Source organism: Protomyctophum bolini (assembly GCF_963924005.1).
Source record: "Protomyctophum bolini genome assembly, chromosome: 14".
NCBI classification, from domain to species: Eukaryota; Metazoa; Chordata; class Actinopteri; order Myctophiformes; family Myctophidae; genus Protomyctophum; species Protomyctophum bolini.
This window is the reverse complement of record NC_137875.1, coordinates 29,735,625-29,747,666: the sequence shown is the minus strand read 5'-3', so window position 1 is coordinate 29,747,666 and position 12,042 is coordinate 29,735,625. Positions and strand designations below refer to the sequence as shown.

Sequence of the window (12,042 nt, the reverse complement as noted above, 5' to 3'; positions counted from 1 at the left end):
CTGAATTGAAAGGATGGATGTGACTGTTTGAGAAAACTGGAGTGGAGGGGAGAGTGGGCGAGGGGAGCTGGAAGCTGTACGATGAATCGACATTCAATTAGTAAACCTTGGTAGTGTCGCTTGCTTGGGATATGTAGTTGAAGGATGGCCTGGGCCGGGTTGGGTAATGGTTAATTATCAATTATCATAGAGAATAAAACAATATGTATAACATGAAAAATAATTAAAAATAAATAAAGGCATATTCTTATTTCTTACTGCTCTTCAACTTGCAAAATATGGCGCGCGCCGTGCCGTGCACACAGATTATCTTGAGCTAATTAACTGTCTACCTCCAAACCAATCTAACACATACGTGGTGCAGCCATATAGACTGTAAAAAATCACACACGTGTGAACTGAGTGGTGCAATTCCCCCCCCCCCCCCCCCCCTCACTCTCTCTCTCTCTCTCTCACATTAGAGACACAGCACTACCCCTCCCTCTGTTTCTGCCGCCCCCTACTGGTATAAATCAGTAACATACTCAGGCTCATGTGCACAGGTACCTACACAGGTACACAGGTAGGTACGTACACGACATTGCTGGTTGTAGGAGTGGTTGCACCACTCAAAAAAAAAATAGGGTGCAGCATATTAACTTTAGAATAGAACTATTCTATACATTTGAGCAGTTAATGGATTAACGTGTCTGCCAATTTGTCATCATACAATCTTAATTACAAACCGAATACTTTTCCCAACAGAGCAATAAATAAACAAGTGTGTTGATATACTACGGTACTTAATTTACAATTTATCATTTACGATGGAATAGAAATGTGTATATTCCCTTGAAATAGTTTTCATTGTCATACATAAGACCCCAGCCACCCTAGGAATGTTATTTTTTAAATATACTGTCCAGATCAATTTGAGAGATGATTGGACTCTGGATTCCCTTTCTGTTTGATGCCCTATTTTATAGGCCTACTTTGTCATATGTTACAGTCTGTTATGAGTTTGAAAACCAGCCACATTAATTGACTGCTCAAATTCATAGAATAGTTCTAAAGTTATTATGCTGCAACACATATTAGCCTCAAGGTTGCTTGAAACCTGTCAAACTGCCATAGTGTCACCTACAGACCAGGCGCCACGCCACAGGGGGGCAAAAGGGGTCATTGCCCCCTTAAAGAGACCACCGTGGCCCCCGACTCAAAGGGCTTTTTCAAATGACTCCAATAGTTGTTTTATTTTATTGTATGACACTGCTACCAGATCAGAATAAGTTATTTCCTTGGTCAGTGTAAACACAATAGTTAAATAACATGTGTAATAGGTTTGACATGATTCACAGGAAGCTTCCATTCCGTTGCCATAATGTTAATTTCCATCAAGTTATTACATACAATTTAATTCTTGAAATAAGAACTCTGTTTCAAGAGAGGTCAAGGATTTTCCCCAGTTTGTATTGATTGTTTGAATTTGACCAGTGGGAAGCAGCAAATTGCTAGTACAGATGAAGCTACCTGATACACTACAGTTCCTTGACTATTCATTTTTTAAATGTTTTTGTGGCTTTCGCCTTTATTTTATATTTTTTATGGAGGGACAGACAGTAGGCTGTGGGAGAGAGATGGGGGGGGGAGACATTCAGTAAAGGCCGTCGGGATCGGGAGTCGAACCCACGGGCGCGGCACACTGCCAGACTGGATTACCAGCCATGGTGCCTGGACCGCTGAGCCACGGCCCAGGCCGACTATTCATTGTTTATAATCCAAAGATCTTTTATCTTTTCTAAACTGACAGAGTCAGTCAATAGTCATTTTCTCCAAGGAGGTCCATAAGCATCTCCTGATTGGAGAAATCCTCGAGGGAGGAGTTCATTTCCTCCAGTAGCTCCTCCCCTAACAGGAAGTCCCCGATGCTATGCAAAGACTTCCCTACACGGTGATCAGTGATCCGATCCTGGGCGAAGTTGTAGGTACGGATCTTCTCTGACCGGGCTTTGGTACCAATCTGGAGATGGGAGAAATAAGCAGTAATTGTGTTACTGTATTGCATTTCAGAATTTCGAAAACACTATAATCTATTGGGAAAGGTTACAAATTGGTAGTATACCACACAAATAGGAATGGTCTGCTTTCAATTGATAAAATCTTTGATGAAAGACATTATAATTGTGTGTGCCTTTACATTAAATTACGTGTCCAACATAGCCATGATCTCATAAGATTTCCAGAAACAGAAGTGTCTAGTCCTTCACCAATACCCTTTCTTTTACTCATTCTTTTAAACATATTTTTCTTTTTTTTGTAAACATCCATTTATAGAAAAGATAAATCTGCACATCAGGTAGCTCCCGTTTGCAAATATTTTAATGTAGACATCTCATGAAGCCTAGTGCTCAAAAAGTAATTAATAACCTCTACCTCTACCTGGTGTGCAGATTTTTGAGGGGTGCTAGCCCCTACAATGCATGGCTTTCAAAAGTATGTCATGTTAGAGCCTAATTATAAATACCCTGTCGCCAGCCAAGTCTATGTACTTTGAATGCTTGTTGAAGCCTAATTATAAATACCCCGTCCCCAGCCAAGTCTATTGACTTTAATGTTTGTTTAGGGTAAATTATGATGTAATTCATGCCAGCCAAGTCTATGTACTTTAATGTTATGTACTTTAATGTTTGTTTAGGGCAGTAAATGACAACTCTCTGATCTGGTAATACATTTATTTCATTCATCAACAAAAATCTGGGCTCCCCTCACGTCACACAAGTGTGATTTTTTTGAGGGGCGCTAGCCCCTCCTATATCCAGCTTTTAGTGTCCGTCCACTAACTTTGTCCTACACAAGCATTAAATTCCCATCGACAATGAATGGAGAATTTTACGTCATAGTGTCTGAGCAAATAGATCTTAAGTCATGATGACAAATTCCCTAACACAAACATTGATGTGTTGTGCATACTAGTCTCTCAACTCTCAGTAATAAGTTGGCAATACACCGGGAAGATACATTTTCATAGCGTATCATAATTTATTTTAGTCCCAATTTGTGATTGGCCGGAATGAGATGATGTACGATGATAAGAGCACCCCTCACTTCACACGGGTGTGATTCTTGTTCTTTTCTGCTTGGTGAGCTGTTTTGATACGGTGTGCAGTGGGAAATTTGGTATATAGTTTTTTTTATTGGCCTAAAATATTGTCTATATATATACATACATTCATGAATCCACTTGCTGACCGGCTGTTAGTATTGAGCAATTTATTTTATAGGGGGTTATGTGACAAAAATGTAAATAAATCCTTATGCTTTAATGTGACGTGTCAAACTAGAGGGGCTTCATGGTTCTGAATCCATTCCAAGCATTAGTTTTGCACAAAAAACACTCCTTGGGCTAAAAACATCCATAGCCGTCATCACATCGCACCTACCTGTATATTATCCCACTTGTACTTTGTGGTATACAGTATTTGTATGTTATCCCACCTGTACTTCGCATTATACCTGTATATATTATTATCACACTTGTACTTTATCCCACCTGTACTTTGCATTATACCTGTATATTATCCCACTTGTACTCTGTGGTATATTTGGATGTTATTGTTATCCCACCTGTACTTTGCGTGCATTGTATCGTTTGCTGGTCTCCACCTCCAGTTTAATGGAATAGAGTTTGGCTCTCAGCACCTTCATGGCCTTTTCCTTGTTCTTTATCTGTGATCGCTCAGCTTGGCACTCCGACACCACACCTAGACAGACAGACAGACAATTTGAGAAACAGTTTCCCATTCATGTCAATACAACGTTGTTATGATTTAGTACCAGGCTCATTAGATTAGCACCATTTTGAATCGCATCTTCCATGTTTGATACATTTGGCTGTGTTTTTGATGCCCAGCTTTACGGGTTTTTTACATTGGCTTGTGATTGGCTGATCACCCCATAGTGATGATTTGATTGGTTAGGCAAACTAAGTACATATTTGCATTGTTCCATCTGACCGCGGTGATGATCATCATCATCAAAAAATAACCATCCCTCGGCAAACTCTGCGATTTCTTGTTTGTTCGAGTATGGAGAAGGAAAGGAGACCCGACTTTAGATCCGTGTCCATCATGGAGCCGGAACATGTCGCTACATGCCGGAACATGAATGGAGAATTTTACGTCATAGTGTCTGAGCAAATAGATCTTAAGTCATGATGACGACACAAGACGCCTCCCCTCCCCTGAAACAAACAGGAGCCCTCCCTCCCCTGAGACAAGCAGGAGGGAGGGAGGGGGAGGGAGAAACAGGAGCAGATTGGCAGAGGTGGATATGAGCCGATCGTATGTTATGCAATGTGATTCTGTTGACTGGAGTACGCTCGCATGGGGGCAGCCATTTGTGTGATAGAGACTAGTCTACACAATGCGCCATCTCTCCCGTCCTGTTTTCAGGAAGGGAGGGGGAGTGGCATTTTTTTCTTTTTTGATCACGTGACCGGAGGGTTGTGGGATTAATCAGGACTGCTTGAGCTATTGTCCGGGTGTGTACAAAGGCAATGAAAGTAATCAATAAAAACATGCGCTAAACGGACATCTACGTGTCCTGCACCGGACCGTTGGGATTCGAACAACGTAGAAAACCGTTTCCCACGCGCTGTGTGTTAATATGTGTGTGTTAGGCTGCGCAACAGTTACACTTTACAGCCAGCCAGCCAGAGAGACACATAGCTGTCTATAGGAGTGGTTGCACCACTCAAAAAACAGATGCATAATGGAGACAGCGGTTGTTTCACCTGACAAATATGACTATGTCATTCTTGTTTTTAGTACAGTACTGGAACAGTAATCACCAGTAGGTAGATGCACTATTCTCACTGCGCTGTCTGTGGTGTTGACATGTTGGCCTCCAGCTCCACTGGCCCTTTTGGTCTCTATTTTCAGGTCTTTAGGGTTTATAGTGAAAGAGATCTGAGGAGGGAAAGCAAACGATCAGCAACAATGTACACCCACATTTACTGCAGACAGCCAGACACGCATAGCAATATCAACACTCACCAAGACCATGACTAAAAATAAAGGCTGCAGCACATTCCTACGGCAAACCTTTTTCAGCTTCGGAAGGGCTTGCCAAACCCAACAAAGTTCTGTCACAGAGGTTCACCTCTTCAGGTGACCTCTCTTCTGTTTAGCTGTTTTGAAAATTAATGAATGGACGACTTCAATAATTTTCAACCTATCTTCGTCCTTATATGATGGTATTATTTTTTCGTGTGGGCGTGTCATGATTATTCTACAAGTTGGAATGTGCAGAATCAATATAAACAAAGGCGAAAGCAAAATCATAAAAAAAAGAAAGAAGGCCTGGGCCATGGCTTAATGGTCCAGGCACCTTGGCTGGTAATCCAGTCTGGCAGTGTGCCGCGGGTTCGACTCCCGATCCCGACGGCCTTTACTCTTAGAGTATATATGAATAGAGAAGACACCCGAGTTCTCCTTCCATCCACTTGCATTAAGATGCTCAAAAGCGCATGAGGCGATTTCACTCCTCCTTCCGTGTAGGAACAGAGTGCATTCTGGGATGGATTTGCCTCAAACACATGAACGCGCTGCCGTTGACTATCATTGTGCCGTTTCACGTATGAAACATTCGTTCACGTGTCATGGCCTCAAACACATGAACGTGCGCAATGATAGTCAACGGACCAGCGCTGGCTCGAGCTGCAATGACAAATTCGGCCACTATGTCCATTTCGCCTCAGGGTTTCCTCCGGGTGCCTTCTCTATTCATATACATACTCTAAGCCTTTACTGCATGTCACCCATAGAGTATTAAAAGGATAGAGACTGATCTGGCGCGAAGCTCTGCCCCCTCCGCTATTCATGGCAGTGGCATTTGAAGCAGCCCGAAGGACCGTCTATTTCCGCCATTTTGGGCACATTTCCGCATTGGACCACCACATTTTGGTGGTCCAATGCGGAAGTGCAACTCCTGCTCCACAGGCAGGCTGGCTAACCTTCAACTATGTCGCTGCTTAAAACTGCAGGATATTTATTCCTGAAAAGATATTAAGAAATCTTGTAAAAACAAAACCTGCCCAACGATGAAGCCACACCAACCGAGTAGAAATCAAGCCCCCAGTAAGGCTATCCATTCCAACGTTGAAGCTGCCACTACGTACTGGTGAAATGTGTTATTGCAGCACTTTCATGGCGGTGGACGGACGTTCATGACGTCACGTGCGTAAGCCCGGACCTCAAATTTGAGGTCCGGGCTAGGCTAAACTTCCGCTCGCTTGAGCCATTGAGTTATAATTGATAATTGTCTTCCGGGTGCTTCAAAACGCCACTGAGCAACTTCTATTGAAATGAATAGCGGGGGGCGGGGCCAACGCTCCGGTTCGGTCTCTATCCTTTGATTACTAGTAGAAATAGATACGAATAGATGAGGTTGAAAATGGGTGAATCAGTCTTTTAACTCTTTTAAGTCTCACCTCAGTTGGTTGTGGCAGTACAACAACAGTCATGGTACTGGTATGCATGCGTCCCTGTTTCTCTGTTTTGGGGACCCTCTGGACGCGATGGACCCCAGCTTCAAACTTCATTCTCTTGTAGCTCTGGGGGCCACTGATGCTGGCCGAAGCATGCCGCAACCCACCTGAAAACACAAGATGCACACAGATACATGTAAAGGTAGCTCAGTCTCCACCAAACAGACTACTACAGATTGGCTGTCGAATTAATAATAATAATAATAATAAAGCTTTATTTGTATAGCACAAGGTCACAAAGGGCTTAACAGTAGGCAATAGGCAAAAAATACAACACAAGAAACACACAAAAAACTGTGGATAAAAAAAATAAGAAATAGAAAAATACATCAGAAAATACATCAAAATCACAACGGTAAAAGCAGCTTTATAAAAGTGGGTCTTCAGGAGCGATTTAAAACGAGCTACCAAATCGGCAAACCTGATCTCCAGGAGCAGGGCATTCCACAGTGACGGTGCTCGGATTGCAAAGGCCCGGTCACCTATAGTTTTTTTTCAGCCTGTTTTTATTGTGAGTAGAGCCTTGCCCGAAGATCTCAGCTCGCAGGCTGGCTCTGTGGCTCATAAGGGTCAAGTAGGTCCGAAATGTAGGACGGAGCAAGGCCTGACCTACCCTTTAAAGTTTAATGTAAAAAGCAGTTTCGATTCTAAAAGAGATAGGCAGCCAGTGGTGGCCAGAATAGATGTGATATGATCAAACTTTCTTGAGCCTGTCAGGAGGCAGGCTGCTGCATTCTGGACTGGTGGATGGATTTTTGGAGAGACAGGAGTAAAGGGAATTTCAACAAAGTCAGGAGATCAGTCAGTTGGAAGGTGTGAAAAAAATTTGTCGAATGCACCTGAGAGACGACACAGACAGACGGCTACTATGGTGCAGTAATTACAGTAATTATATTTGTGTTATTACCAGTGGTATAATGGTGATTTTTTTCTCCCGGTACCACAGCAATTTAACAACACCACGTGCACGTGCGCACATGTGAACAGAACTCCCATAGTCGAGTGAATGAGAGTCAACTCGTGACAAATTAATTAATTAAAACGACCATAAAACAACAGTAACAACTTAGTCTAGAGTAGCCTACTGTTGTTACTAGCACCATAATACTGTGTTGATAATCTACTAGTTCAGACGTGTCAACACAGCCTACAGACTAGCCAACAGTAGGTACTTAACAGGTCACACATGGACCATTGATATGTACGAGTTGTGTCTGCAGCTTTTGTAGCTTGGCAAAAAGGGTGAGAATGAGGCAGCCAATTATCTATTGTTATCGGAGGATCAGATTTTTTCACCTCTGTCTTTCAGCAGCCTAGCTGGGCAAGAGCTCTGTTGAGTGGGCTGCTCAACAGACACTGGGATTGGGGACACGTTCTAGCGTGGCACTGTTTGCTACGAGCATGACACCACTGGTTGTGACAGAGCAAATCACTTACCTATCTCATTGGTCATGTGCTCAAGGACATCAAAGGCCCAGCCATGGTGCTGAGCAAAGCCCTGGTACATATCAAAAACCTGCAGGTCAGAAAATAACAAATAAATATTCACTGTCACACAGAGAACAAATAAGAGCATTATTAAATGTTAGCTTGAAAATCGGTTATTTTAAGCAAGCAGCAACTTGGCCATTAGGCATTACATAGCCCTTGGGTGTTGTGGGTGATGACATAGACAAGACAAAGCTCCATTGTGAATTGGGGGGAAAATAAATCTGCTTTTAGTGTGCACTTTCCTTCGTTGCATACTATACATCAATTACATTTTATTAGCTATGAATGACATACACATTTTTTGTTATTACTACAGAAACACTAACCTCAGCTGTGAATAACATTGCCTCCTGGCCACCAACCCCAGCTGTGACTTCAAGGACAAGGTCGCTCTGGTCGATTTCCTCCTCAGGGATCAACAGGCCCAGGATCTAATTGATGGAACAGGTCAATTGAAACATTAACAGGTTCAAGTGAGAACATAATATACAGTGAAGATGGGTCCCATCGGGAACGGCTTCGTTCAAGCACACTCTTGAGCAAGGATAGATTAAAAAGCCTTTATTAACTAGACAGGGCTATCACCTATTAAAACAAATAAAAAACACACCGTGTCTTCTTCAGGGCATGGCTAGAGGCCTCTCTATAAAGTACCGTGACGACGTGACCTCATCACCACACGGATCGAGGACTGGAGTCATCGTCACCTTTTTGTATCTCAGCAGCCTCTGTTCTCTGTGAACAATTATTCAGTAGCCTATGTTTTGTAATGCTAGTTAAAGCTGAACTATGTAACTTTTATGAATAAAATCGATCTGTATGGTAGAGTATGTTAATACAATATAACTTTAAACTTATACGATTGGAGTTATTGTATGTTGTCTCCCTGCTCTTCTTTTGAGATATTTAGATCGTGTCCCACTTTGACAGGCTGGAATGGCTTAGTGTTGACAACAGAGTACAGCATCTTGCAATGGGTCTGGTCTACAAGATTCGATACACCACCGGCACCAAGATACCCATGTACCTGTCTAAATACTTCCTTAATGTCAACGAAGTCCACACCCACAACACCAGAGGGAGTTCAACAATCCATGTGCAACCCAGATTCGGCACAAACAAGGGACTCAATTAATTTAGCTCCTATGCCAACAAAATGTGGAACGCCCTACCAACAGTCATTTGACCACTTTTCAACCTATCTTCATATAATAGGTCCTCACTAATAATCATGATAAAATGGCACGATTTTTTCCTACTCAGTCTGTGTCTCATAGCCATAGGAGGGCTGTGGGCAGTTTAGAAACCGTCCTCCAGTGACATCATCATTTTACATTTTACAAAAATGTTTAGATTTTCATTATCGTGAGAATGATGGCTTCCATTTTCGCATTGCAACTTTTCAGGACTAGAAGGCCTGCAGTTTCTATTAGCTTGTATTCACCATCGATGATGTCACTGGAGGACGGTCGTCGGTTTCTGATTATTAGTGAGGACCTATTATATGAAGATAGGTTGAAAAGTGGTGAAGTGGTCCTTTAAGACATGTGAATCCCTTGACTCCTTCAAAACCCCTCTCAAAGGGTACCTACGGGTGGCTGCAATTTGAAACTGGCCCCCGTAAAATCTGAATCCCCCCCCCCCATTTTACCTCCTCTATGGTCACATTCTCACCAGAGAGCTTTGCTGCGATTAAAACGCATCCTGCTGCGCATTGTCAGAAAGTGCGCTTCGTTTGGCAGGTGTGAAGGCTCATTCGAATCCTAATGCGCAGCAAAGAACCGCATTTTACTCCGAGCAAAAACGGGGATTTCGCTTCGCTTCCAATCGCACTTGATTACGATTCGGTGCAGGTGTGAATGCAATCCGCAGTAAATAAAGCTAGTGAACACAGTTGGAGACGGAGAAGGCATATTTTACGCAGCGCAAAGATGTCCCGTTACCGTGGATAGACGTGGTCGAATGACGAGAGTGGAGACTGAAGCCCTGATCGAAATGAGGACGAATACATTAATCAATTGCTTAAGAAAACACAAACACTGCAGTGCAGTGTAATAGTATTATAGCCTACAGAATATTCTGTCTGTCTGTGCGTGCCGTAAACATGGAGTGCTGTCACTGTGTGGGGACTAGTGGGGGGTAGGAACTTTCATCTCGATAAACTTGTAAACATTTTGCGCTGCTGTCTGTGTTATATCAGTGCGGCTCAGCGCTGCATGTGCCTCCATGCCTTTTAATACTCTATGCTCCATGCCCAAAAGAACAGTGCGTGGCTGCGTGCTTATAGTGAGAGAGCGAGAGAGGGGGGGGGGGCAGTCCCAGACGGCACGACACATAATGCACGTTATGAGTATAATTTTATCACCATAGATTTATCATTTCACTGTGTAGGCTAGTTTATGAATGTAACACATTGATAAAGGTCCTGCGTTTCCAATTGCTGCGGATCATGACAGTGTGAAGGCAAACCGTAGCCAATTAAATATGCAAGAATCCCATTTCTCCTCCCATACGCATTCGAGTCTACCGAAGTATTAGGTGAGAATGCGACCTATGATGATTTCCTGTTTTTTCTATATAGTAGTGTATATTTGTATGTCTCTAAATGTTATGATGAATTGAACATGGTGGACTGGGCCCTATTGTAAACAAGTGTAATGCTTTATGGTGTCGTCCACAGTTAACAGTCTTGTATTGAGTTGCGCTTGAAATGTACTGAAATTCTCCAAAACTGTTGATAAATTCTTCAATCAATCAATCTCACCTAGATATAGGACACTAAATAACACTTTTTTTGCCTGATGGTCAAGATTGAATTTATCCTCCGACAGGCTTTATTAGTTCATTGTAAAATTGTAAGCACTTGCACAGGAAACCAGGTTCAAATCCGGGGTAGACGTGGAAAGTCCCTTTGTTTACATTTTGGTATGGTATTTCTAACTTAAAATATTATTTATTTTGCATGGATTATTTGTACAGTGATGTCATGAATCTCATTCCCTTTGTTTACATTTTGGTATTTTCTAACTTAAAATATTATTAAGTCTTCTTTTGCATGGATTATTTGTACCGTTTGTCTGATGTCATGAATGTCATTGAGACAGGCTTCTCTCTCCAGGTGTGCCAGCTCACGCAAGTCTGGATCTTCATCTATGAGGAGACAAAAGACAATTTAAAAAAAAGGATTTCCACTCCACACCAGCCTTGTCATGACATGAGCATACCGGTATTTAATTGACATGTGACAGCAGACAAGTCTGCTCCTGATGAACCAATATACAATAGTTTTTGTGCCAGGCAATGTTTTTCTGATTTGGCCATAGTTCAGTTACGGTATGTTACTATGTTGTCTGTCTGTCTGCTGTGCTGTGCTTGTTTGACGCTTAACCACTGCCAGTTAGCATCACTTCTAAAAGCAATAACTATAAACAGCTTAAATGTGTATGATTCTATTCTATACTTGTCTGACACACCTTAGCCTAGGATTCTGTGGTCTCACCTTTCAGTAGTGACTCCGTCTCTGCCATATCCTTTTGTTTCGTCTCCAACGCTTTGATGCACTGGATGAGGGGTACCATTCGCGACATTTGAGTCCTCTTTGCCCTCAGTTCCTCTTCACCCTCCTGGTCTGTCATATTGATGACAGGTTTCAAACATTCACCATAATCAGTCTCCAGCTTCCTCAAATAGTCCTGCAGGGATCTTCGAGCAAAGATCTCATCGACAGTTAGTAATTTAGCCATCAATGGCATACCAGTATGCAGAGTTCTGGTGGGGTTGTAAGTGGAGGACCAATGAAATCCAAATCTTTGAAAAGTGACAGGCGATTTTTGAAGATAAGGCACCAACAGACCCAAAACGATAGTCTTCACCCTGTGAAAAACCCGTCTGTGGAACATTATGCTACTGTTTTCTGTAAATGTTCATTCATAATCTATTCAATCTACATTCTATGAATTAAATGTGTGCGACAGCAATGTAGATGCTTATTTCCCATCGGCGTCCAAGGGCGCAGACATATTGAA

General features: G+C 42.4%; 1 protein-coding gene across 2 annotated transcripts; it reads right to left on the bottom strand.

Moving 5' to 3' along the window:
• Positions 1–1,465: 1,465 nt before the first annotated feature.
• Positions 1,466–12,042, bottom strand: mtrf1l (mitochondrial translational release factor 1-like). 2 transcript variants are annotated; one of them, XM_080781846.1, is made up of 8 exons: positions 11,517–12,042; positions 11,088–11,167; positions 8,344–8,448; positions 7,964–8,042; positions 6,470–6,633; positions 4,829–4,946; positions 3,604–3,740; positions 1,466–1,999 (listed from the first exon to the last, which is right to left on the bottom strand). In XM_080781846.1, exons 1-8 carry the CDS (start codon positions 11,914–11,916, stop codon positions 1,796–1,798), a joined length of 1,287 nt encoding a protein of 428 aa, XP_080637972.1. In that variant the 5' UTR covers positions 11,917–12,042; the 3' UTR covers positions 1,466–1,795. The 2 variants fall into 2 exon arrangements, with proteins under 2 accessions (XP_080637972.1, XP_080637973.1); XM_080781847.1 differs by lacking the exon at positions 8,344–8,448.